At 51.4% G+C, this 27,991-nt stretch overlaps 1 protein-coding gene across 2 annotated transcripts; it reads right to left on the bottom strand.

Moving 5' to 3' along the window:
• Positions 1 to 468: 468 nt before the first annotated feature.
• On the bottom strand, positions 469 to 27,313 carry PTPN11 (protein tyrosine phosphatase non-receptor type 11). 2 transcript variants are annotated; one of them, XM_053279635.1, is made up of 17 exons: positions 27,054 to 27,313; positions 26,650 to 26,879; positions 21,413 to 21,535; positions 20,409 to 20,603; positions 18,786 to 18,984; positions 18,543 to 18,659; positions 18,319 to 18,432; positions 16,461 to 16,557; positions 15,619 to 15,698; positions 14,677 to 14,835; positions 10,675 to 10,806; positions 9,796 to 9,950; positions 9,612 to 9,679; positions 8,360 to 8,511; positions 7,598 to 7,710; positions 7,207 to 7,311; positions 469 to 6,673 (listed from the first exon to the last, which is right to left on the bottom strand). In XM_053279635.1, exons 2-16 carry the CDS (start codon positions 26,679 to 26,681, stop codon positions 7,239 to 7,241), a joined length of 1,809 nt encoding a protein of 602 aa, XP_053135610.1. In that variant the 5' UTR covers positions 26,682 to 26,879; positions 27,054 to 27,313; the 3' UTR covers positions 469 to 6,673; positions 7,207 to 7,238. The 2 variants fall into 2 exon arrangements, with proteins under 2 accessions (XP_053135610.1, XP_053135611.1); XM_053279636.1 differs by lacking the exon at positions 26,650 to 26,879 and having other exon boundaries at positions 27,054 to 27,312.
• Between the last annotated feature and the right edge of the window lie 678 nt (positions 27,314 to 27,991).

The following is a 27,991-nucleotide window of genomic DNA, read 5'->3' as shown; positions in this document are numbered from 1 at the left end:
TCAGCTCAGCAGCTGTGAAAAAGGCAAATTCCACGCTAGGGATCATTAGGAAAGGACTAAAAATGAAAATATTATAATGCCCTTTTACAAGCCTATGGTGCAGCCACATTTGGAGTACTACGTGTAGTTCTGGTCACCATTTCTTAAGATATTGTAGAAGTGGAAAAGGTGTAGAAGAAGGCAACCAAGATGATCAGGGGCCTAGAGCACCTTCCTTACGAGGCAAAGCTACAGCATCTGGGACTTTTTAGTTTGGAAAAGAGGTGACTAGATTTGCAGCGGGGAGAAATATTTAGGCCTATTTAAGAATTTATGCAAATGCAGCAGGGCTGAATTATTTATCCCAACTGCATTATCCGGGCTTCCAGTTGGAGCTTTGCATAGCATTTTAAGACATGCACACATACACACACACACCCAGCATGCTCAGGGTAACCCAGCCCTAGAAAAACATTCAGGACACAGGTATAAGAAAATGGATTTTTTTTTTAATTATTCCTAATTTTTTTTTAAAGTTCTGATGTTTTACAAATAATGCTTTTACTCTGATAATAAGCCTTGGAGCAATTTAAAAAAAAGAAAGAAAAAAGAAAAGAAAATCACAGCACAGCCGAACAGTGAGACTCAACACCCATAAATACAGGCTGGAGACAGACAGACAACCACTCAAGTTCTCTATACATGATCGGGTTGGTTTGGTTGCTTCTGTTTTTCTTCTCTTTTAATGTCACGTATTGACAGACTGCAAATATGGTCTACAGAGAACACATGGGCAGAAGGCAGCGGGAGGCGAGTGTCTCGAAACGCCGGATGGCGTGCGGGGGGGGGGGGCGACTGATCCCTCGCGCCAGCAGGGACCCGGGGGCTTAGAGCTCTCCCCCGCCCCGCCGGAGACAACGGCACACCTTGAAACATGTACATGATTCACATAAAAATCAGCGACGCCCTGTACGCATTCCTTTTCAAGGAGACAGCTGAGTATCCTCTCTCTCTCTTCTCTCAATAAAATATTACATTGCATTTAATACTCTGGTATCAGTAGCGGCACATATCACGACGAACCGGGGGGGGGTGTCGAAGGAGACGCAGCTGCCTCAGTTTCTCTCTCGCCCGCCCGCCCAAGGGCTGCACTGCCCGCAGGCTAGCCATTCTTCAGGTAGAGCTGCATGGTTAGCTCTACCGGGTGAATCGCCAGGCTGCAGGCAGCACGGGACAGAGGGGAGCAACCCGGGCTACTGTGCCGCCTTTGGCGGGCCCCCCCCCCCGGTTCACAAGGACAAGCAGCTACTGTCTGGTACAATACTTCATACATTGCTAGGTGGGAAGGGGGATACTGGGCGGGGGGCCTTTATTTCAACCTAGACGAATATATCAAAGATATTTTCTTTTCTCTCTCTCATCAAGCCATTAGCATCATCATCGTTTTAAAAAGTCACAGAAGGTGTTCATAAATTAAAAGGGGGAAAGAAAGAAGAAAGCAGGCTAGAAGTTACATGAGAAAGAATGGAAGTTTGGAGAACAAATAATAAATCAGAACCATGGTGTACAACCCCATCCTAATATCCAGGGCTGAGGGGGGGAAAAACGCATTCCAAATTGCTTTGAGCCAGCATCAAGTTCCTAGACAGCCAGGTTTCCAGCCCTGCTACATATCAAACCGGTTTCCGCCCCCAGGCCTACAACAACAGTGACAATCAACAAAACACAAAACCTAATACCTAAAAAAAAAAGATAGCAAAGTCAATGATAGTTTCTGAACACACATTTCAAGGCAGGGAGGAAAACTGTAGACCTGGTTGAGATTAATAGGTGGGTTTTGTTTTTGTTTTTGTGGCGCAGAGGATTGCCAAAAAAAAAAAAAGTCAAGGGGGAAAAAATATTGCTGAACATTCAGAGTTGCACACTGGCATGTGTTGCCCGAATTTCTGATCAGCGAGGTATGCTTTTCTTCTAAAATCAGAACTGAGAACTAATAGGACTCTTTACATCCAAAAGCCTTTCGGAATTACCTGCTTTCAGATGACCTCAACTGGAATATCTCTGCAGGAGTCACTGATCTGAGCAAGCCCAAAGCAGACAGAGCAGAAATACCCTTCTCCAGCTGGCCTTAGCATTTCTCTCCTGGTTGCCACAGAGTCTGGGAATTCTCACCCCAAGGGGGTTAATTTTGTTCAGGGAGGACACAGCTTTTGGGTGGTGGAGAGAACAGTTAAATAAGTCGGCATTACAGGTTTTGAAACTTTCCATCCAAAAAGAAAAAGTGCACACTGTCCAAAACCCAACGGACAATGACATTAAAGGACATGATTTCATTCCAGAATGGAAGCACATCCTCCCGACATAAAAGTCTGATACATAAAAACCTTCTCCTACAGAACGCTGACGAAGTAAACCGTTTCCCTTTTACCTTCCGCTGCTTCAACAATCACGGCAACATTTTTAGACCACTGGCTCTCAATTCTAACTTCCTTCCACTGACCAGCTCCACCATTCCATTTTGTACACCACTGTAAAATTCATTCCCAGACTTTTAGGACACACTAAAATAAGATCGGACTGCAGACACAGCCACTGCAGGCGGGGCAGAGCGGGCACATTTCATCCTATGCCCCTTCATCCCGATACGGCTCGTATCCGAATGAGGAGTTCACAGTGGAGTCTGCCCTGGTATTGTTTTAAGACATCTGTGGATTGCGTTTTTAAAATCACCAAATGACGTTGCTTTTCACGTTCTTTTCACACACAATCTTCTACGTCATTTTTCAAGTTTCAGAAATGGACATTCTAAGCACGAGCTTTCAAAAATCAACACATTCCAGAGACCATATTTCTTATTAACAACAACAAAAAAGGCAGGAAAATACGAGCAGGAGAATCATGTGGCAAAACTCTGCCTGGCTTGTACCATTCAGACTGTGGGGGGGCAGGAGGGAAGAGAAAGCGGGGGTTGCATATATGGATGTTCCCCCGGATACAAAGCTCCTGGCTCCTTTTTGTGCATGGGTCGGGGAGGAGGGCTTCAGGATAAATTTGGGATGCCAGCAGCTTCTCTCCCTACGTCTCTGAAATGGTATGACCCAATGAGAGCTGGATCTCTCGGTTTCCCCCCCAAGGTGCGTCTCGGCTTAAGGTCTAGCAGCGACATGAGGCAGGATAGGGAAGGCAGGAGACCCTGTGCGGCATCCCCAAAGGACACCCACCAACACACACCCCAGAAGTGGAACCGGTCGGTATTTAAGGACGGGGCACATCACATTCTCCCTGCTGAAGGCTCGAGGTTCATTCCTTGAAATCCCCGTTAAGACAGAGAGGAAGGTGTCGCCCGGGTTTCGTCTCTCCCAGTCTCGGTCTCCAAGAGAAACGCAGGGAAGGGAAGGGAAGGACATCTAGGCCATTCTAAGAACTCAGACATACAGTCCCACCAATTCCAGTTCAGCATTAAAGCAGTTAACGAGGCAGGCAACAGAGCTGATGCAAACAGAGGCAAGCGTGGGTGGATCTCCCCTTAGGGAGGACCAACTCGCCCCTCTCCTAACGTGGGGGAGCAGACTGGTCGCAATGCTCGAACTCCTGGTGGAGGCATTGCTCAAAGCGACCTGCTAGGCCATGACTTGGCCACGGTGAAGAGGTAGGGGAGGGGTCTGGCCCTTTGCCCCCATGCCAATTCCCCAACTTGGATCTCTCTCTCTCTCTCTCACACACACACACAAACTGCTACCGACCGCAGAGAGGAAACTTGGAGAGGGATGATTCGGGATCAGGACTGTCCACACGATCGGGCTCGATCCCTCTCCCTCCTCCCCGCGCAGTGGCCCCGACCCAAATGAGATGCTCGCCACAGCTGCCCTTTAGAAAACAAAAGAAGCCACCGCTGGGATTTCCAGGTCTGGAGCTCCCGCATCGTATCCGGTTTGGGCCACAGTCCAACCGACTCCTGCCCTTGATGTCCCACCAAGCTGCATTTCCCCGCCGGCAAGAGACTTCAAGGAGAGACTGCAGAGGAAGAACGCCTGGCGCTGGGATGTCGGAGGAGAGGGGTGTTACCCCAGGGGCGGCTCGGAAAATTTGCCCTACTGGTTTTGCACGCGCAGACTGAGCTCTGAGCGGGGGAGTACTGGTGCCGAAGGAGCCAGGAAATGCAGGCTTCTCGCTTCGGCCAAGTTGTGGAGATCTCCTCCCTGGAAGGGCGGTAAGAAGTTGACTCCAACTGGGCAGGCGAACCCTAAACCTCTTGAGCGGAGGGCACACCCCATTCTGCCCCTCAGTCGCAAGGCCAACTCATGGGGTGCCCAAGCCCCACACACCCGTGCCACATTTCTCATCCCAACACAATGCCCCAGCCCATCCATCATCGCCCCCCGCTTGGGGGACAGGCAGAAACCTCCAAGCCACGGCCACCACTAACCAAACTGCAAGAGGTCCCAGCGGCCAAAACCCGTTGGGAGAGAAGGGGACAGGGCTGGCGACAGACCCCACAGGGAAGATGGCCCACCCACTGGACCACGTGACGAGGCCACGACAGAAGACACAAGCCCTCTGGCAAGGCTGGTGGCAAGGAGATCCCGGAGGCTGAAAACAAGAGGGGCAGCGCGGAAGGCACGCTTCAAAGCAGCAGCCAACTCAGAGGGCTGCCCCTTCCTCCTAGCTATCTGACAATCCAAGCCAAACAAGGCAAGATAACAGGACTGCGTGTATGCTGCAAGGTGTGGGGAGACAGAATCAAACCGAGCCGCTTTCGTTTTTGAAAAATACAAATCAAGTTTCTAGTCCCTATGGCTCTGAAAATAGACAGGTAAACCTGGGCAGCGCCTGGAATCCGGGGAACTCAATAGGTGTATGAATAAGATCTTGAACAGTCAGAGGCTGTGTTGTTGACTACAACATCTGGGAATCCCTGTTCCAGGGAATACCACTCAGAGGGCCCGGGAAGCCCCTTTGCCCTCCTGATCAACAAACCCAGAATAGCACTTAGCAATAGCAATAGCACTTACATTTATATACCGCTCTATAGCTGGAAGCTCTCTAAGCGGTTTACAATGATTTAGCATATTGCCCCCCAACATTCTGGGTACTCATTTTACCGACCTCGGAAGGATGATGGGGAAATAGTGGAACACATGATTCAGAGGCAGAGAAATTATGCAAGTGTCCATGGACTGAGGCTACAGATTTGCGCTTTTCTGGCCAACTATTTGGTTGGGTTTTTCTGAAGCATACACACAGCCCTGGCAACCACCAGCTAATTCTAACACCCCAATCGGAACGTTAGGTTTCTGGCTCTCTCCAAGAGTTCACTAACCTAATCTCGCCGTGTCAAACGGCAACGGCAGAAGCTTCCTCACCGGCGCAGGTTCAAGGAATACAGCGGGAAGCCTCCAACACCGACGCTGACCACAAAGCTTCCCGGAGAAGCCCCAGAAGCACGGCCCCAATGCCCCCGCAACCCGCTGGTGCACCAAAGCTGCCTGTGCCTCCGCTTGCAGGGAGAATTCACATTTCTGCAGGGCCAGAAACATTCCTGGCCCGGGGATCCAGCGGAGGCAGAGAAGTTCAACAGGAGCTTTTCAGTAAGAACTGCCCAAGAGGGGAAAGAAAGGAACCAGGGAGCTGGACGCAGCTTGAAAAGGCACTTCGAAAAGGCAGAATGTTACAGGAGACCTAGCTAAATGGAGCACGGGGGTTAAGACATTTTTGCAACCTGCTTCCCTCCCCTTCGTCTGCCTGGACGGCACAAAGGGGTGCCCAGGAAAGCTGTCCTGGAGGTTCTCCAGCTTGCTGTTTTAAGGGGTTGGGCAGAGGGGCTAGGAAGAACCGCGCCGGATCATTTCGAAGGTCTCTTTAGCCTCACCGCCTGTTTCCAACAGGGCATGCCCACATGCCCTATCAGCCTACACGGAAACGTCCAGGCAGGCTTCGGTGACTCCTCCAGAATGCCGCTAACTTGAATTCCCGAGTCAAAGCACCCCCACTGCCCCGCCCCGACAAACACCACCAGAATCCAACAACAATCAGCTAGGTAGGTAGCTCTCGAAAACAAACACGTTTACTCTGGTGCAAAAATGCGTCATTGGAAGTTCTAGAGAAGCATCTTCATTTTCAGGAAAGAAAAGCCATGGGCCACAAGGACTCAAATCAAGTGAGTGGATCAACAGGACCTGACCAGGGGGAGGTCATTAGCCAGAATCAAGGGTGGCTAGGAGAAAAGGGAGAGATTTCTGGACCGGCAGGACCCATTTTGCCCTCCACACACGAGCTTTTCACTTGACCCACTTCTCTTTTCTTTTTAAAAGGGTAAAAAATAGATTTGGGTTAAAAAAAAAAGTCTAATATTTGAAACAGCTTGGAAACCTATAAATCAGATGGGGAAAGAACTTTCAAGTACAACAGAGTATTGGTCTGCCCTGAGGCAAAAGAACCATATGCTTTTTTTTTTTTTTTAAAGAGAAAAGGGAAGGGGGGAAAGACAGCAATTGTAGATAGCAGATATCTGAGAAAAGGCATTAGAAGTTTCTTGAAAAGATGGTTGTAAATTCTGCTTATTACTGAAGGGTTAAAAACACCATAAATAAAGAGGCTCTAGGGAACTGTCAAAGTCCAGCTCTCGGTGGGATGCTTCATAAGTAGCTTACGCTTTGCCTTCTTATTTGAAACAATAATAATCAGTACTGCAGTTCTGTAAAAGAGGAGAGAGAGAACAAGAACACATTGGTGACTTTTTAGAAACAGCTCAGGGTACGTGCATGCCGCCGTTCTATGCAAGCCCTACAACCCCCATCATCCACCGCCAAAGACTACAACTCATCCACAGCAGTCAGCCAAAAAATGGCCCGTGGCTGCTGTGGATGATGGGAATTGTAGTCCAACATAATCTGGGGACCCAAGGGTGGGAACCGTAAGGCGAGTCTGCATTTGCCCCACAGTCTGCTTTGCCAAGCTTTAGCAGCCGATCTTTAGAGGGTCTGCTTAAGAACATAAGAACAGCCTTGCCGGATCAGGCCCAAGGCCTATCTAGCCCGGCATCCTGTTCCACACAGTGGCTCGCCAGATGTGTGAAAGGTCCTTTCCCCAGCATGCTCCCCTTGCTAGAGCGGAGGCCGGGACCTTTGGCACGCAACGAGGTGTTTTGCCACTGACCGATATACCCTGCCCCACTCCATGGCGATCTGGCCCTATGCAAAGCCTGGCCCTGGCCAGAGACAGACTTGCCTTCGCCCACAAGGTCGCTTCCTCGCGTCGTCTCATCTGAAGCTTTTCTGCTGCTGCATCAGACCAACGTTTTCATAGACTCTCATGGCATTGTCCTCTCTCAACCTGGAGGCCAGGGCAGGATTTGAGAGAGAGAGAGAGAGAGAGAGAGAGAGAGAGAGAGAGAGAGAGAGAGAGAGAGAGAAGAAAAGGAAGCAAGTGTGTTACGGAACAGCTTTCATTGGGGAGATTTTTAGGGCTTTCACTGGAATATTACGGTGTCTAAATTTCAGAAGGAACTAGCCCTGGGTCCCGCAGAAGGGGAGAACGTTCAGGAATCCTGGGGTTGGGCTAGAGCCCTCCGGGGGCAGGGGGGAGACGGCACAGATCTCGGCTGCCGTGAGCTACTTACTCGGGGCAGGTTGGAGTTGGAGTACATGGTGGAAGAGGACTCTGGTCTCCACTCGCCTGGTCCGCTAGAGAATACTTAATGTTTGTGTACTCATGACCTTTTCGCTTGCTTTTCTGGAGAGGAAAGAAAGCCCATGTGCAAAATAAAATTAAGGCATGCAGATAATGGCTTCTACTGTGACAAACACTCCCCCTGTCCACTCTGTCTATGTAATCAAACAACAATGTCCCTAGGAACATAGGAGGCTGTTTTATACCAAGTCAGACTTACCAGGTTATTCCCTGCTAAGTGCACCAAGAGACACCTTTTCAAAGTGGTGATTCTCTTGTAGGGGGAGAGCAACTGGCCCTCTCCATCCCTAGCACAATATGCCTCCAGTGGCTGCTGCTGACGTCTATCTTAGGTTTCTTTTTTAGACTGTAAGCCCTTTGTGGACAGGGAGCCATTTTATTTACATCTATGTACACAGGAACAGAGGAAACTGCCATCTACTGAGTCAGACCCTTGGTCCATCTAGCCCAGTATCGTCTTCACAGACTGGCAGCGGCTTCGCCAAGGTTGCAGGCAGGAGTCTCTCTCAGCCCTCTCCTCTCCTCTGGGGTGCAGAGAGGGGACAGATTACACCATGCGCATCTCTGGGATCCCGGCAACAGAGAGTGTCCCAAAAGGCTCTCCACGCCCACCAAGACGTCGAGTGGGAAACCTGCTGCATTCCTCCCGCGGAAAAGGCTCCCCTGCTAAACAGGCACGGTGCGAAGGTACCTGCTCCTCCTCGATCCTGCGCTGTAGCGTCTCAATGTAGTGCTGCACCGCCATGTAAATAAACCGGTATTGGGCTTCCGTCTGCACCATCCCTGACCGCTGGGACCTCACCATTTGGATGGTCTTTGGGACGTCGATGTCACAGTCCACGCCTGGGGGAGGGGGGAACGAGATTAGCCGAGGGAGACCCCAGGCCCGCACCGAAGGAGGAGCTGGACAAAGGTGCACGTTCTGGACTGGTTCACACCTAAGCTCTCCAAACAGCCTTCAAATCCAGCAGTAACTTCGGCCACGGAATATTTCCGTATTGACGGCAGCATCACCGGAAAGTAAAGGGAGTCCCCCAGCTAATAAAGCAAAGCGGTGCCGTCGAGTCGGTGTTGACTCCTGGTGACCACAGAGCCACGTGGTTTTCTTTGATAGAATGGAGGAGGGGTTGACCGTGGCCATCTCCCGCAGAGTATATGAGATGATGCCTTTCGGCATCTTTCCTATATCGCTGCTGCCCGATATAGGCGTTTCCCATCCTCTCGGAAACATTCAAGTGGGGATTCGAACCGGCCGCCTCTTGCTCCCTAGGCAAGTTACTTCCCCACTGTCCAAAAGTTTGTAAGTCGAAAAACCCAGAACGCACATCGTTCCCAAGAGTAACGACTTGTTTGTCTACGCAGGTTGGCGTTTGTGAGTTGGGGGTTTCCTTACTGTGATGTGTTACAGAGCTTTGTGACGGAGTTGTAAGTATGAGGGTTTGCAGGTCAGGGAGAGCCTGTAAGCCAAAACGGCCCTGAAGAGGCGACAAAAATTAGAATGCGGAAGGAGCCCTGACAGAGCAGAGCAAGAGGCACAGAGTTCCCTTGAACAGGGAGTCCCAGCTGTTGACTACAACTCCCAGAATCCCTAGCTACAATGGCTTTTGCTTGGGGATTCTGGGAGTTGTAGTCCACAACAGCTGGAGGGCCAAGCCTGCCCACCACAGCCCTAGCATCTGGCACTCACAGGTGAACGGCCTCAGAATGAGGAGGGCTTCTTGTTTTAGTTGTGGTGGCTACTGGCGTTGATAGAACCGTGGGCCCGAGATCTGCCAAATCCTCTTAAGGGCCATTTGTACTTCTGGGTCTCAGGAGGGTGCATGCAGGCCAAAGAACTGCCTTGCTGGAGCAGATCTCAACCTCGGCTTGAGTCAGCAGTGCCCCGGCCCGCGCTAACCTCCATATACATGCTGCCTCTGCAAAGGAAAACCACAGGGGCTCACCTTTCTCTCTGATTATGTCGATGAGAATATCGATCACAATGAAAGTGCCAGTTCGACCAATTCCCGCACTGTCAAGGAGAGAAAGAGAGGTGGGGGAGAGAGTGCGTTACATTTCTTTTTTACTTTTTTGACACTGAAGAAACTCAGGCTTGAGAGTACAAGCGTGACCAAGGCATGGCCAGACCTGCAGTGGACCACGACCGGGCCAGCATCCACAATGTTCTCTTGCTTGTGGTGAACCTCTTCTAAGAAATCCAGAACACCGCCAGGATCGCTGGGGACTCCGTGGTCAGGCCAGGTTCGAAAGTGATACTGCCATACCGTCCGCTCCGTGTTGCCCTGGACAAGAACACCCCCAAGAAGTATTTAGCAATGGCCTCTTGCCTTTCCCCTGTAAAGTGCTACATAACGCCCTTTTATGAACAACTGCCAACGACTGTGACTATGTGAATAGCAATAATCCGAGACTTTCTGGGGGATTTCTTTGCCACTGCCTCCTGTTTTTCAGTGGCACTCTCTCCGCAGCTGCTACCATGTTCTGTCCCAGAAGGCCCCTTGGAACAGCGCTATGTGATGGCATCACATCCTCCCAGAGGGCATTCTGGGATAGGAAAATGGTTGCTTCTGCTGGTGAGTTTATCCCCCTCAACCTCGGAATACCATCAATATAGCCCCCTCAGACCATGGGGATGCAGCCACGAAATCAGGAGGGACATATTTCATGAAATGGACACAGTTGAACAGGACAACCCAGAACGCACGTCGTTCCCAAGAGTGATGACTTGTTTGTCTACGTGGGTTGGCATTTGTAAGTTGGGGGTTTCCTTACTGTGATGTGTTACAGAGCTTTGTGATGGAGTTGTAAGTATGAGGCCGCAGCTGATAGAAGACACCTCTGGCCACTGCCTCAACCTGGGACACCAGGTTTTAGAACCGACAGCGCCACGGTGGGGTGGGGTGAATGGAGCAGGGAAGACCTGCGTGCTTCCTTTTAAAGCCACCGCTCCCCCTCTGCCGGCTGCACGAAACAATTTGTACACATCCCTAAGCTTGACAGACTTGCCTGTCCGACTTTCGAAAGCTTGAGTTCCCGTAGCGTGTAATCATGAGCTGCGCTCTCCTTGACGTTCCGGACACGCATCACGCCATACTCCTTTAGCGCGTGTTCGTCTGGCCAGTATTTCACACACTTGCTCTGGAAGACAAGGCCGGGTGGGGAGGGAGGGAGGGAGAAGCTTTTAATGAGGAGGTTGGGATCATTATGGTTTCAGTTCAGTCCACATCAGAACGAATAGCTGAAACCCGACCGTGAATGAATGAATGAATGAATAATAAACCAAAACAAAACCAAACAAAACCAAAACCAAACAAAACCAAAACCAAACAAAACCAAAACCAAACAAAACCAAAACCAAACAAAACCAAAACCAAACAAAACCAAAACAAAACAAAACCAAAACAAAACAAAACCAAAACCAAAACCAAGTTTTTCAGTTGGTCGGCAAGTGAAATTCCCCTCCAGGTGACCAAGGCAGAGAAGAGTTATGAGAAGCTGGTTCTTTATTTCACAGGGGCCAATAAATGATTAAACATAAACTAGCTGGGCTGGGCGCAGAGCATCTGCTCCTCTAGTTTGCCGGCCTGCCACCACCTTCTTCTTCGCCCGCCTTCATTCATTCATTCATTCATTCGATTTCTATACCATCCTTCCAAAAATGGCTCAGGGCAGTTTACACAGAGAAATAATAAACAAATAAGATAAGATGGCTCCCTGTCCCCAAAGGGCTCAGAATCTAAAAAGAAACATAAGACAGACACCAGCAACAGTCACTGGAGGTCCTGTGCTGGGGGTGGATATTAGGGCCAGTTACTCTCCCCTTGCCAAATAAAGAGAATCACCACATTAAAGGGTGCCTCTCCCCCCGCCTGCCCCATCTTCTTCTTTTTCGGCCCCCGCCCACCAGTCACGGCCGCCCACCCGCCCGCGGTTTTCTTCAGCCAGACACTGCCATATTCTTCCTCTCGCCTGTCCCCGCCATTATCGGCAGCTGCTCACAAACTCTCATGAGAGCTGCCACACACAGGATTAGCGACAGGTATGTCTAAGAGAAATCTATATAAAGAGAAGATAACCTATACCTATCTATCTGTCTAATTAATTCTCCAAGATGTGCCGCTTGGGATGCGTGGCAGAACTCTCGCGAGAGTTCCAGGCTTTGGGCGGGACCGAGACAGGAAGCAGCCAGGAATTGGGTGGCTGGAGGGATGGCCGGTTGGCCACGAGGTGGTTGGAGCCGACTGAGGGAGCTGCTGCCGTTGAAGCCCTCGCCGCCGTGAGGAGGTGGCTGGCTGGTGGGCGAAGCCCCACCACCGTGAGGAGGGGGCCGGCGGGAGGAGAACAAAATGGGGCTGAAGGTGGGGGAGAAGAGTCGGGGAGAACTAGGGGCACAGATGCTCTGTGCCCGATCAGCTAGTTAGTCTATATTTATTTCATTTTGTTGCGTCTTAACCATGCTTACTATGTCAGAGCTCCAACACATTTTGTTTAACCGGAAGAGTGGCCTATACAGTGCCTTAAGTACCCTTTTATTGCACCCTTCCTCCAAGGTGCTCAGGGTGGTGTACCTGTTCCTCCTCCCCACTCATTTTATCCTCACAGCAACCCTGTAGTGTAGGCCGAGAGAGTGAGGATTTGAACCCGGTTCTCTCAGCTCCTAGTCGGACACGCTAACCACTACACCACAGCGATCTTCATGACGTAAGCGAATCACTCGTGATGGCCCAAGGCCCCTTGCTCCTCTCCTGTTAACACGGAGCGCCTGATCCTGCTGGGAGTTAGGGGGAGGTACGGGGGCTGATGCGGCAACCACGCGCTACGCTCCACCTGGCCACGGCCCGATGTCTCCGCATGTGCCCCTCTTCCAAAACAGCAACAGACGACAACAAACTGAGCGTCAGGGTTGGCAGCTTCTCTGAAAACACCACCCACCCACCCTGTGTTCAATCAACACAAAGATGTTCTTGCGGTGTGTGAAAGAGAGAGAGAGAAAACCCACACAAGTTCACTTCTTCTGAGCCAAAAGAAGACAGTGGCCAAGAATTGACGGGAAGGGTTCCTCAGCATGATTTAAAGCATTTCACAGCCTACCCGGGGTGGGGGGAGAGCAGATGGTCTTTAAAAAAAGAAGAAGAAGTTGAGAAACACACAGAGTGCCCATCACGTCGGACTAGACCCCACACTGCTCAAGAAAGCAGATCAAGGCAGCGGCAGGGTGGCCACTGGGACCAAGAGCTCGCTGGCAAAGCCGTCGGGAGCTCTTGGCTGCCAGCCCCGAGAAAAGGTTCAGCCGAGTGAACCAAGTTTTGCCTCCATCTCCGAGTGGAAGCTTCGGAGCCAGAGTCTCTTGCTTTCTCCCCCAGAAAAAAAGAAGGCAATCCCAGTCACCAACAGCTGCATCCTTCCTGCATTTACAGGCAATTAGGGAGGAGCTATGGGCGGAAAACTCAGCGCTATTACAGCCCTGGCTCCAATTGGCCAAAAGGCCCTGATGTCACAGAGAGGAAGGGCAGGCAGAAGGCTGCCATTGGCCGAGGAGGTGCTCAGGACCTGGGGAGAGGCAGGGCAAGCAGAAGACCAAGGCAAGGAGTACAAGCATGGGTGCAGAAAAGCAGAGCGGAGCCAAGAAACGAGAGCTGGGGTTCGAGAAAGGGAGCGAGGCAAAGGAATCGGGGGAGCAGAGGAGAAGAGGCGTGGGCAGAAGATGAGGAGAACATATTGCTTTGAAACCAGCAGCCAAACGGCTGAGACAGGAGGATTCAAATACAACTAGAAGCATTTGGCCAAAGGTCTGTTATTTCCAATCCACACATGAATGTCCTGCTCACCTTTACAATTCCAGCTCTCCTCTGCCACCTTTCAACACTCAGACCTCTTTCCCTCCTCCTTCCTCAAGGTTACTCTCTTCTTTCCCAGGCCCCTTCTATCCCTCCTTTTCGAGGCCCTCCCCGGGACCTGAGCAGTTCAGCCAATGGCAGCCTGAGATGGCCCCTGCCTTCTGTGACCTCACAGCAGCACGGCCCGAAACATCTTGAGGAGGCTCACAAGGTTGATTTTCTGGCTCCCTTCGCTGCTGGAAATATCCGGGGGCGAAGGAGAGCTCAGCCCTACCATAACATAATGCATCCCAAATGAATGTGGTGCTTCCCTGCCCCCTTTTTTTAATATAGGGGGAATTCCTGGGACATCTAGCCACCAACTGGTGCAAGCTTTAGGCTGAACTCGGAGGATAACCTCTGCTCCACCCTGCACAGCTCTCCTAGCTCTGCTTCCTGCTCCACTCCGCACCTCTGAGCTGCGCTTCACCTGACTATCCTCTGAAGTCCGACTCACTCGCTTGGAACCCGCCGATGCAAACACGCTCGAGAAGGACTAAAGGAAGAGGAGACATTCCTCAAGAGGGTCTCAGATCACCGAGGTCGAGTGAGCAATGGCGCTCGGGTGGAACGCAGATGCCGTCACGCTGAATTCAGAAGCAGGGAGACACAGAAGCTGAAGACGTCCGCGCCTTCCTGCTTCTGGCGGCACGGAGAAGAGGGGCTCCAAGGGGCAACCTATTGAACTTGCACCCCGCAAAGGAAAAGGCTCCAGATGCTGATCAGGGCAGCAACAAAGCCACGTTGTTTGTCGACAAAACAGAGGCTGAGGACTAGCAACATGGCTTCTCTTTTAAAAGCCACGCTTGCTGGTGTTCTGGGAGACCCGAGTTCAAATCCCCATTCAGCCCTGAGACTTGCTGGGTGACTCGGGGCCAGTCCCTTCTCTCTCCGCCGCACCTACTGCACAGGGCTGTTGTGAGGAGAAACTCAAGTATGTAGTACACCGCTCTGGGCTCCCTGGAGGAAGAGCGGGATATCAATGTAATAATAAAAAATAATAATTGCAGCCCACGAGCAAGCTCTAAACTCGCAAGAGCCCGTTCTACGCTACCAGGGTCTGCCCTCTGGATAACAATTCGGAGTGACCAGTGTAACGAGACCACCTCCCAGGGTCCCCTGCACGGCTTACCTTTCCCCTCTCGACTTCCTTTGTCGTCATGACGATCATGCGGGAATTCTCCTGGAACACCATCCTCCAGAAGTCGTTCACAGTGTTTTGCAAGCAGCCTTGTGTGGCAATGTAGCTCTTCTTGGCCTTTGCATTGTTGCACTTGGATTCAAACTCCGGCTGCGAATGGAGACAAAAGACCTTTGTGGGGCTGGGCTTCGGGGGGCGGGGTGGCAGTGCCTGGCTACCGGTCGCCTAGGCAGTCGACATGCTACCTTTCTCTGCGTGGCAGGGATGGGCACAAAATTCGACCGAATTCGAACCGATTCGATTTGGAAGTATTGAAGAGAGTGGGGATTCATCCTCAACGATTCAAATTTGGCCAACCTCGAATCGAATTCAGTCGAATGCACCCAAATTTGATTCAAGGTTGGCTGAATTTGAATCGATTTGAATGCATCTCCGCTCTATTCAATGGCTCTGAATCGAAGCGGTTCGAATTGGATTTGGTTGTATTTCATGTCCATCCCTACGCTGCCTACTCTCTCTCGCTCCCTCGTACAACCTGAACACCAGCTGACCTCCTCATAGGCTGTGCTTGAGAGGTCTAGGCATAGCCATTTCCTGCCAGACAAGAAATCACAGGCTACACAGGAAGCTGACTTCTACCAAGTCAGACCCTTGAAATCCATCTAGCTCAGGGCTGTCTACCCAAGCGGCAGGAGCTCTGCAGTTTCAGGTTGAGAAGGGTCTATCCCAGTTGTCCCTGGAAAGGCTTCCAGGGATTGAACTTGGGAGCCGTCTGCATGCAGAGCAGAGGCTCCCATACTGAGCTATGGCTCATCCCGACTTTGGTTCCCGTCGCCTCCTGCAAAGCCTTCATGGAAAATATTCCTACAGACACACAGACACCACGCTTCCCAGCAGGTGGAGGAGATCCTCTTCAACCAGGACCCTCCTTACCATGATAATATTGGCATTTATGTAATCCGAAACAGGCTCGTTGGGATCACCATCGTGTAGGACGACTCTGGTATGGTCAACTGGAAGGAGAGAACACACCCCTTATTAAACAGCTGCACAAAAAGGGGTGAGAGAGACCCCGAAATTGAACAGTGGCCTTTAGGAACATAGGAAGCCCAGGGGTCCTTCTAGCTCAGGATGGTCTACGCCAGCGGTTCCCAACCAGGAGTCCTCCAGACGTTGCTGAACTACATCTGCAAATTGTAGCTGGGGATGATGGAGTTCAGCAACATCTGGAGGAAGCCCGGTTGGGAATCACTGGACACCAGGCCTGCTCAACTTTGGTCCCCCAGCTGTTTTTCGGCTACAACTCCCATAATCCCCAGCCACAGTGGCCAATAGCCAGGGATTATGGGAGTTGTAGGCCAACATCTGATGGAGGGCCAATCTAAGATAACATGTCCAGTAGTCTCAATATCACCAGACCCACAAGGACAAAGTCGGGATGCATAAGGAACCCCGCTGAACCTCCCATAAAGCACCGCTGTAGAAAGCACGTTTAATCAAAAAAAATTTCAAAGATAGCGCCTGGGTTTTATACAGGAGAACATCAATATTCGTGGGAGTTCCGTTCCGGGCTGCAGATATGGGGAACCGTGAATAGCGAGTTATGGGGTCCTATGGGATTGCGGGGGTTAGGTTCCCGGTTGACCGAAAATCGGCTGACTTTCACAACACCCACCTGTATTGTTTTCACACTTACGTTTTAACTTCGCCTACCACCTAGAGAGGTCTATATCAGGCCGTATAGAAATATGATTGACAGACAGACAGATACTCACAGGGCAAGATATTCTTGTATCGGTTTTTATTCTTGTTCTCCTGACGCTGGCCTTCTTTCCGGCTGTAGAGGAGCTTGCATTCTTGCTGCTGGAGTGTCTGGAGGAAAAGCAGCAGCAGCAACACATGAAGCAACTGTAAACCTGCTTCCAGGTCTCTGCGCCAGCCCATCACTGTGTCACTGACAGGCTTCCCGTCCTGGTCCTCTCCCAGGTCTACAGACAGATGGACAAGGGTCCAGGCCACACACACCCCATCACCTAGGAAGGGACTAATCTCTCCCCACAAGCAACTAGCAGGCAGCAGCTAAAGAGTGCATAAACGGATGCTTGGCAATTTTATAAACCCCCAAGGAAGGAGGCAACAGCCCAAGAATGCTGGAGAGGAATGTACAGCAATGTCCGCAGCATGGCTCCATTTAAGTCTGAGAGGCAGTGTGGTGTAGTGGTTAGAGTGCTGGACTAGGACCAGGGAGACCCGAGTTCCAATCCCCATCCAGCCTCATGATACTTGCTGGGTGACTCTGGGCCCGTCACTTCTCTCTCAGCCTAACCTACTTCACAGGGTTGTTGTGAGGAGAAACTTAAATATATAGTACACCGCTCTGGGCTCCTTGGAGGAAGAGCGGGATATAAGATGTAAAATAAATAAAAAGATAAAATTTAAGAAACCAGCAAGACATGCTAGATGATAAGTGGAGGAGTCCCAGGAAAACAGAACAGCCCTGCTGGATCAGGCCCCAGTCCTCCCGTTTCCCACAGTGGCCCACCAGATGCCCCAGGGAAGCCCACAGGCAGGAGACGAAGGCAGAGACAGCCCTCCTGTTCCCCTCCCACTGGTATTTGGAGGTATTCTGTAGCCATCATGGCTAGTAGCCGCTGATAGATTCGCCCTCCAGAAATTTCTTCAATTCCCTGTAAAGGCCACGGACTAGTGGCCATCAGCAGCGTTTAAAACGAGGCTTTTTCTGCAGCAAAAATCCAAAGATTCCATGGACCTCTCAACCTTTTGGGATGCCACCAGAAATGGTCCTTAGAGACCAGAAGCGATGCCATGGCTCCCTCTAGTGGTGCCATCACAACATTACAGAAAAGCCGCACCTTTGTGGACACCATCACTGCCCCACAACCCAAGACCCAAAGCATACGTGCTCAGCTTATGACTGACCACATTTCTAACGATACCTGTACGTTTTTTAATTTGAACAGCAACTCAAACACCACTGGGCCAGTACAACTGGCTGGTTGGCTGATGAGAATATCAATTTATGTAAAGCATCTTATGTTACAACATGCATGGATTTTTATTTTTATTTTTATTCTATTTTAAATATTTTTATACTGCCCAAAACCTGCATCTGAGCAGTTTTTACAAAACTTGCCTCTCTGGGCGGTTTTTAAAAAGTTCTACGTCCCTGCAGGAGCATCGCAATCTAAAATATGATCTAGGGGAGACAACAAAGGGGAAGGAAATGGAAGCCAGGATAAATAGAGAACAAATGGGCATTATTTCAGAGGCTATCCTGGACTGGAAACCATTTGTGGCCTGCAGCTTTACTGTCTGAGCAGTTGGAATGTTTGTGGACATTCCACAACCTCACATGGGCTCCAGCAATCGGTGTCAGAGGCATAGCTGCCACAAGCGCAACACAATGCAGACACGTCGGATATACGTAAGAGACATAACACGACTCTCTGAGGTCGTGCCTTCTGCAGCCCCGGAAGGGCTCTGGTTTGGGGTAGCTCAGCGGTTTTTAAGTACGGGGCCATGTTCCAGGGCTGTGCTCAAGACCACTAATAGAAACTGCACCCACCGCAAGCACACCCCTGACCAAGTCAACAGCAGGTTTCCCCAAAGTACCTCAAATTCTTCCCAAAAGCCTTGCTTGACTTTGTCAGTGGTCTCCGCCAGCTTGCTCAGTTCTCGCACTCGGCTCTCGATCTCTGCTGCATTGATGCGGGTGGTGTTGAGGGGCTGGTGGAGGGGGAGAGAGAGAGAGAGAGGGAGCTTACGTAGCTCAGAGTACAATGAACACACCTTTCTAAAAAGCAGAAGGTACTGGCATCAGCTAAAGGCCCCTTTACCTGCTTCAGCTGAAGGACCGTCCCAAGGGTTTCCACCATGGGGTTCTTCTTATAATGTTCTACGAGGTCCGTCAAGGAGTCAAACTTCTCTCCCCCACCGACATCATACTTCATATCCTTCAAAGCAAGGAAAGACAGAAAGAAAACTCAACCCCAGGGAACTAACACCCGCCCCCCACTCCAAGTTCTTCAGTGCTTCACCTCCACATTCCGGAGCTTCTCTGCCCCTGCCCAGGTCCGTACCTGTACCTGGCACCGGATCATGACATGCGTCACTTTGGATTTCCCATCATTGCTCTCGCCTTTGTCATCCCCCGTCCGGACGGAAAGGACAAAGTCTCCAGGGTGGCTCTGGCTCTCGCGGACGAGGAAGCTGCCATGTTTCCCTTTTTCCGTTAGCAGCTTCTCTGCTTCCTTCCCGGAAAGATGCCCGTGAAACCACCTCGAGGGCGAAACAGCAGCAGCATGAGATACACTGATCGCCCACATGTCCTCCAAGGAGCCCAGAGCGACGTACGCGGTTATCTTTATCCACACAACACCCTTGTGAGGTAGGCTGGGCCGAGAGAGAAGTGACTGGCCCAGAGTCAACCCGTGAGCTGCATGGCCGAGGCGGGGGATTTGAACTCGGGCCTCCCCAGTCTTAGTGCCACACTCCAACCCAGTGGTTCCCAACCTGGGTTCCTCCAGATGATGCTGAACTACATCTCCCATCATCCCCAGTTACAATTTATTTTGGCTGGGGATGCTGGGAGTTGTAGTCCAGCAATGTCTGGAGGAACCCAGGTTGGGAACCAGTGCTCTAACCACTACACCATACTGGCTTTCTGACCACCCCTTGATGGCCTACACCCAGCTATAGGCACCTAAGAGAGCTTCATTCATCCCAAGTAGTTTGGGGCCGGATTTCTGCTGGGACCACGGCACAGGGGTGAAGGGGTTAAAAACCACCACCACCACACAGAGGTGTTATTTAACTTTAAAAAAACAGAGCACAGAAATCGCTAATGATGCATTTAGCGTCGCATCTGGTGTCACCCTTGAATAAACTCCCAAGATCTCTTTGGGATCTGGACACATGATTTTGGGGGGGGGGCTCCCACTCCCCCCCCCACACACACACTGACTGGGCCCACCCGCACGAACAGCGCCCTGCCTCTCGCAAAGCCGGCCTGCCTCAGAGAAAGCAAGAGCAGCACCACCAAGGGAATTCCCAGCATTTGGTTGACTGGAAGGAGGGCGCCGGGGGGGCAGAAGGTCCTCAAAGGGCCAACACTGGCTGTGCAGATTGCACCCTGGGCCACTGCAGCAGCTTGCAGACAGAGGGGGCAGCCAGCCTGATCTCTGCTGCTCCACAGCGCCACCACTGAATCTGGCCAGAGAGTGGTATTGCAGTTGTCAAGCAAGCAGGAAGCTGCAGATTCCTACCAGTAAGGTGCCCTGCTAACCAGGCAAAGAGGCACCTTTTAAAGGTGGCGATTCTCTTTATTGAGCAGGGAGAGAGCAACTGGCCCTATCTAGCCCTCCAGGGGCTGTTGCTGGGGTCTCTCTTAGGTTTCTGTTTTAGATGACGAGCCCTTTGGAGACAGGGAGTCATCTTTCTTATTTGTTTGTTTCTCTGTCTATTACTCTGTCTATTACTCTGTCTATTACTCTGTCTATTACTCTGTCTGCGTGTCAACTGCTTTGGAAACTTTTGTTGAAAAGCGGTATATAGATATTTGTAGCAGTCGGTGGGTCTGTGGAGCAGATGCTGCCTCTTGGCTCCAGGCCATCAGCACTGAGCCTGGCCATTCTCCGCCCGGGAGCCCCTTGGGCCCCCCCGGGAGGCCCCCCCACTGGGCCCGGCCCGCAGCCCGCTCTGACCTTTCCGACGTAGGGTCGGCGCAGTTGAGCGGATACTTCAGCTCGATGACGTCGCCGTTCTTCTCCTTCAGCTGCCCGTGGTGCTCCATGTAGTACTGGACCAGCTCCGCCAGAGTGGCAAACTTCTCCCCGCCGTAGAGGTCATAGAAGTCGCCCGTGTTCTGGATCTTGATGTGAGTGACCGCCCCATTCCGCCTGGTCGGTCGGCGCAGGCCCGAAGCAGGAGCGGGGAAAGAAAAGCGCGGGACAGATTGGCAGGCGGAGCCATCTTCTACTGAGCATTATCGACGGCAGGGCTGCCAGTCAATTTCGGCCCTCTGGCTGTTTTGGGACTACAACTCCCACCATCCCCCCGGGGCAGTGGCCAATAATGGGGGAATACAGAAGTTGTAGTCCAACACTTGGAGGGTGGCCAAAGTTGGGTCGCAGCCACGCATCATCTCCCATTCAAATGCAGACCAGGGTGGACCCTGCTTAACAAAAGCGGACAACGTTTGCTCGCTACCACAAGGCCAGCCCTCCTCACTCATGCAGGTAAGGGGGTCACTAAGCAGAAAGGCAGGTTGCTTCCACTCTTGACACAAGGGAACATGGGAACCTGCCATATACTGAGTCAGACCAATGTTCTATCTAACTCAGCATTGTCATCACAGACTGGCAGCGGCTTCTCCAAGGTTGTAGGCAGGAGTCTCTCTCAGCCCTATCTTGGAGATGCTGCCAGGGAGGGAACTTGGGACCTTCTGATGCTCTTCCCAGAGCAGATCCATCCCCTTCCAGTGCTCATACTTCTAGTCTCCCTTTCAATTGCAACCAGGGTAGAACCTGCTTAGCTAAGGGGACAGGGTCATGCTGGCTACCACAAGACCAGCTCTCCTAACCGTATTTACTTAGGAGTAAGTCCCAGCCGTGGCTTCTCCAGTAAGGCTGCAAAACTGTGTCTCGGGAGGGATAGCCACACATCCCACCAGAAAAGCGAACGCTCTCTCAATGCCGAATCCACTCACCGGACTGAAAGGGTAAAGTCCCCTGGATTGCTCTTGCTGGGCCGGGCCAGAAAGCTGCCATCAACTCCTCGGGTCAGGAGCAGGTTTTCTGCCTCCACTCCGGTGATGTTTGGGTGGAACCACCTAGAGAGAGGGGGCAAAGCACACACACACACAAAAGAGAGGCATTATAAAAGCCCTGCTTTAGGCAGGCAAGTGGTGTTTACTGCAAAAATCAAAAAGACATCTGTAAAATTGCATGTTCAGTCCACGGACGCCTCTAGCTCCTGAGATAGTCTCCTGGCCTGCCTGCCTATGCTTCGGTCAGCAGTGGCACATTGACAGCAGAAAAGGCGGACAGAAGGTATTCACAAAGGAGTCACAGAGCTGAAGCCCCTGCTGAGAGTGGGTGAGAGGGGAGGAAACAGAGGCTCCCCCTAAAGTTAGCTTTCCCGTCTCAGGACACTCAGGATCCAGCCCTGCTGGATCAGGCCCCTCCAAGGCCTATCGAGTCCAGCATCCTGTTCCACACAGTTGGCCCACCAGATTATTACCACTGTTACATTTATATCCCGCTTTTCCTCCAAGGAGCCCAGAGCAGGGTACTACATACTGCAGTTTCTCTTTCACAACCACCCTGTGAAGTAGGCTAGGCGGAGAGTCACCCAGCCAGTTTCATAGCTGAATTGGGGATTTGAACTCGGGTCTCCCCGGTCCTAGTCCAGCACTCTCACCACTGCACCACGCTGGCTCTCATGCCTCTGGGAAGCCCACAGGCAAGAGGTGAGGGCGTGCCCTCTCTCCTGCTGTTGCTCCCCTGCAACTGGGATTGAGAGGCATCCGGCCTTTGAGGATGGAGGTGGCCCACAGCCACCAGACTAGTAGCCACTGACAGACCTGCCCTCCATGGATCTGTCTAAACCCCTTTTAAAGCCATCCAAGCTGGTGGCCATCACCACATCCCAACAGCTACGTGAGACTGAGCAAGTCCAACCTCATGTTGCCACTTCATGGGGGAAGCCACTTCTGCCTGTAGAAGGTCTCCACTCCAGAGCTCGGGGGGCTGGACGATTCAGAAGGACCTCCGCTCCATCCCGACACGGCAATGCCTCGCTCCGAAGCGGCCGCCCTCCATATATCCTCTGGGGTTTCGCCACCCACAGCCACCCTTTCCCGGGACCAATATAGCACCTTGTGGCAAAGTCCTCGGAATGAATGGACAGCACCTTTCCCCCAGAATGCACCACCTCGTCGGGTTTATTTTTAGAAATCTGGTTAATTAAGCCTTCGCTTGGGCTCAAGCTGTGCTGCCCACGCCGGGGCAAAGACTCAGATGCCTAAAAAGGCCTAATGAAGTTATTATTGGGAATGATTTATTTACACAGTGCCTTCAGGGCCACTATGTGAAACAGGATGCTGGACTAGATAAGAATATGACAAATATTTATATACCACTTTTCAAAAGTTCCCAAAGTAGTTTACATAAATATAAATAAATAAAATGGCTCCTTGTCCCTAAAGGGCTCACAATCTAAAAGAGAAACATGACCGACACCAGCAACAGCCACCGGAGGGATGCTGTGTTGGGGATGGACAAGACCAGTTGCTCTCCCCCTGCTAAATACAAGAGAAACGCCACTTTTAAAAGGTGCCTCCTTGCTCAGTTCGCAGGGGCCTTGGGCCTGATCCAGCAGGGCTGTTCTTATCTTCTTATCACAGGGAGGAAAGGCAGAACACCTAGTTGTAGAGTCCCAGCACTTCATCCCTGGCTTGATATGCTAAAGAAGAACTGTCATTTTGCGAGAACAAGACAATGGATGTGGCAGGAACTTTTATCCCTCTAGCAGAAAATACTGGAGCCCTCTACATGTTCCAAGGGCTCCAGACAAGGAACGGGGCAGGCCCCATACTGTCTGTTTTGGACAAGTCCCTGCCAGGGCCATCATCTGGTTCTAAATGACAGCAAGCTCCACTCTTTTAGCCAAATCAAACCAAGGACAGCGTTCCCTGTAACCAGGAATCCCCCATGCTCTTGACCACAACTCCCAGCAATCCCAGCTTCAAGGGCCGTTGGCTGGGAATGCTGGGAGTTGTAGTCCACCACATGTAGGATTCCCTGTGACAGGGTATGCTTCTCCGGGGTTTCCACGAAGGCAGCGGCTTCCAAACTGTTCCGGAGAACTCTGGAGGGTTCTTTGCACGTTTACTTTGCTATTTATTTATGCAGTTACAGCCCGCCTTTCCATGAGCAATCAAAGCGGCAATCAATAACAACTGAAATCAATACAATGATCAAAAACACTGATCGAAACTAACCACTAAAAACAAAGAAAAAGTATAGAACAGCCACAGCCAACACAGAACCTTTTAGAACTGTCAACCTAGACCAAAAGCCAGCCTGGGCAAAAGACTCTTCTTCAGGAAGTGACAGGAGCAGGAGCGAGGCCTTCGAGGACAACAGAGAGGTGCCCAGGTCCCAAACCAGTTAGGGCTTGAAAGGCAAGAGTCAGCATCTCAAAGCAAGCCAGGAAACCAAGAAGGCAGGAACCAACGTAAAGGTAAAGTGTGCCGTCAAGTCGATTTCGACTCCTGGCGCCCACAGAGCCCTGTGGTTTTCTTTTGGTAGAATAGAGGAGGGGTTGACCATTGCCTCCTCCCGCGCAGCATGAGATGATGCGTTTCAGCATCTTCCTAGATCGCTGCTGCCTGATATAGTACCAGCAGGGACCTGAACCAGCAACCTTCTGCTTGTTAGTCAAGCATGTGCCCACTGCACCATTAGGTGGCCTAGTAACCAACGTAGGTCACTTGATTGGAAACAAGGATCATATGTTCCCAAGAAGCAGGCCCTGCTAACAGACCATCACAGGGCTGCTCAACTTCGGCCTTCCAGCAGATGTATTATTCATTTATTTTAACTCTTTTCTATCCCGCTCTTCCTCCAAGGAGCCCAGAGCACAACTACCCTGTTGAAGTAGGTTAGGCTGAGAGAGATAAGTGACTGGCCCAGAGTCACCCAGCAAGTATCACGGCTGAATGGAGATTTGAACTCTGGTCTCCCCGATCCTAGTGTAGCACTCTAACCACTACACCACACTGACTCTACAATTGTAGACAATTGTAGATGTAGGCCTACAATTCCCATAGTCCCTGGCTATTGGCCGTTGTGGCAGAGGATTATGGGAGCTGTAGTTCAAAAACAGCTGGGGCGGCCTAAGTTGAACAGGCCTGGACTATAGCAATTAACTTCACTGCTTCTCATGGCGGGGGGCGGCGGGGCACTGCTTTAGAAGACCGTCAGTGCGAGAACCATTTCCCCAAACACCTTCAATGCGAGAGCAGTGTTCCCTCAAACAGGGATCCCCAGAAGTTGCTGACTACAACTCTCAGAATCCCCAAGTAAAAACCCCCGAAGCTGGGGATTCTGGGAGTTGTAGTCAACATCATCTGGGAATCCCTGTTTGGGAGAACACTGCACGAGAGCCATTCCCCACTGTGTGGGCCTCTGTTCTGTGCTTTCCCAGTGCCAGGTGGGACCTTTAAGAGAAACAGAGGCCTTTCGAGCCCCAACAACCTCTGGGAAGTGGAGTCCTACAGGAGGGCATTCCCGTAGAGCTCTCTGGGGAAAGCACTGGGAAAGACTACACCTCCCAGCACTCTGTGCACACCCAAGATGGCTCTGAGAGGGCTCTGTTTCCCTTAAAGGAGCCTCACCAGCCCTGGGGAAATGGGGTTGCGAGCTGTGGGGAGTATTCAGCTTTGGCCGAAGCATCACACCAGCCTAAGTTAGTTAGGGAGTCACACTTAGGGTGGCTGGAAGCCAAACCTTGCAATGAAGGACATTAGATCTTGTACCAATGGAAGCTTGGAGCCACTTTTCAAGGGCAGCCCCACACCAACTGTAATGCAGCAGTCCAGTCTGGAGGATACACTCGCAGAGAGCTTGAAAGGCACTGTTTTCATAGGAACATAGGAAGCTGCCATATACTGAGTCAGACCATTGGTCTATCTAGCTCAGTATTGTCTTCACAGACTGGCAGCAGCTTCTCCAAGGTTGCAGGCAGGAATCTCTCTCAGCCCTATCTTGGAGATGCTGCTAGGGAGGGAACTTGGAACCTTCTGCTCTTCCCAGAGCGGCTCCATCCCCGGAGGGGGATATCTTGCAGTGCTCACACTTCTAGTTTCCCTTTCACATGCAACCAGGGTGGACCCTGCTTAGCTAAGGGGACAAGTCATGCTTGCGACCACAAGACCAGCTCTCCTCTCCTAATAGGAAGTTGCTACATACTGAGTTGGACCATAGGTCCATCTAGCTCATTATTGTCAACACAGGTTGGCAGCAGCTTCTCCAAGGGTACAGGCAGGAATGTCTCTCAGCCTTCTCTTGGAGATGCTGCCAGGGAGGGAACTTGAAACCTTCTGCTTTTCCCAGAGCGGCTCCATCCCCTGAGGGGAATCTCTTCCAGTGCTCACACATCAAGTCTCCCATTCATATGCAACCAGGGTGGATCCTGCTTAGCTAAGGCGACAAGTCATGCTTGCGACCACAAGACCAGCTCTCTTGGCCTTCGACTAGGCTAAGCCCCTCCGTGGGCTTCAGGAAGGGCCAGACCAGTCGGGGGCAGGACTGCAAATCATTTCTCACCATTCCCCAGGCCGCCCATTCCCCAAACGCCTCTTTTCCTTTGACCTTGTTCTACTCCACTGCTAGACAAGAGCATCCTCTTTCCGATTCAAATGCAAGCTGCGGACACTTGGCAACATCTGCACAGCCTTCTCAAGGTTCTGAGGGGGCTTCCTCTTCAATGGCAGAATTTAAAAGGAACCATTGGAGAAATATGTAAGGCAAGACTCCCCTGCCCCCCACAAAGAGTCTAAAAGAACCCAGAGGGAGAGGCAGCACTCCGGAAGTCAGGCCAAGATGCCTGCTCTATTTGTGGGTTTTGTCCTAAGGCTGCCAAGCACTCCAGGTATATTTGGCTCGAGGTGGGAAGAGCCATTTGTCAGGAGCCTGAAATAGAAGGACAGGGGGGTGTATCAAGTCAGTAGGCCAAGTTATTCCGGAGAGGTGAGAGGGAAAACCGCGTACACACACAGACACTTCAGATGTACATTTAAGGTTTCCATTCCCGTCTCGACTCCAGGCAGGCAAAGCTGCTTGCTACCGAGTCAGAGTCTAGGTCTGTTTGCCTCAGTGAGGCCTCGGCTGCCCAGCAGCAGTTCTCCACGGTTTCAGGAAGGATCTTACCCAGCCCTACCTGATGAAGACAGAAGCAGGAGCTTTCGGCATGCAGGCAGGTGACTCTGCCACCGAGCTACGGCAACTCCCCTTGCGCCTCAGCTTAACTCCTATGCCTCATCTCTGCCTCTACGGGTTTATCTCACTCATCTTTCTTTCTCTGAACCCTCTAAGTTAGCAGCCGTGGCCACATCTTGTGGCAGCGAGTTCCACAGCTCAGTGCAGTCTTTCCTAGGGGTGCTGCCGCCACTGCAGACATGGGAGAAGAGAAATCAGATTCTGCCTCAGGGGAGGGAAGCCTCCCCCCCGCACCATGGGCACCTCGGAGCCCCCCCTCCCCCAGGGCAACAACGGGGAGGGGCTAGGCACCCCTCCCCCACAGGAAGAGCAGAGGGGCGGAGCCTAACTCTGCCTCCCCCTCACCTCCTCGAGGTCATCTTCCCGCCTCCGGCTTCCTCGCATGGGGCTCCTTCACCTCGCGGGGAGCCCGGCCCGGGAGGGGAGCAGGAGCCAACCCGGGCCCAGCCGCATCCAGGCCTGGGAGGGACAAGACCCACAGATCAGCGCGTCGCAGCCTCTCTGCGTCACCGCCCGCGACGCGCGGCAGGCCCCGCCCTCTAAGTTGGCAAAAGGGACTCCTCCGCCGCCCGCAAGCCATAGACGTGCTAGAGCGGCATAGGGCGTGCTAGAGCGGCACACAACCCTCACTTCCGGTACGGGACGGAAACTCGAACGCGTTAGAATGTTCGTAATACCTATTGGCCACGTGATCTCCCCCCGCCATTCACGATTAGGGACGATCTAGTATGGACGCTCTAGGCTTCCGAATATCTACGGTCAAAACCCTTTACGTTCCTTAACTGTGGCAATTAAGGTGGAAAAGCAATGCAGAAATGTTGTCATGCCCCTGTTAGCTCAGGGCGGTTTACAATACAACATGTAAGCAGTCAGTCTCATTGAAGAGAGCGGGAATTCCTTATTATGTGGACAGGCACTGGATTGCCCTGTGATTTCATTCTGTTCAATCGCGCATGTCAGCGATGCAACAAGGCGCAGATTAACTCCAGCTCTCAACAAAAAGACCCTTTATTGCGCAAAAGAAAAACTAAAAAGTTGAAACTTTCGTGTTACATCGAAAATGTCTTATGTGTTTCAACTTTTTAGTTTTTCTTTTGCTCAGTAAAGGGTCCTTTTGTTGAGAGATTTCTGTTAAAAGAAACAGAAACATACATTTTATAACAGGCGGCCGTCACTTGTTGCATTTTTATAAAATTTGATGGGTTTTAATGTTGACGTTGTTTTATATTTTAAATTGCTGTAATTTTTAACCTTTTTATTTGTTGTTTTTATTGTATTGTATT

This window comes from Hemicordylus capensis, chromosome 15, assembly GCF_027244095.1.
Source record: "Hemicordylus capensis ecotype Gifberg chromosome 15, rHemCap1.1.pri, whole genome shotgun sequence".
Taxonomy (NCBI): Eukaryota; Metazoa; Chordata; class Lepidosauria; order Squamata; family Cordylidae; genus Hemicordylus; species Hemicordylus capensis.
Note: the sequence above shows the minus strand (reverse complement) of the source record. Positions and strands in the feature narration are given on the sequence as shown.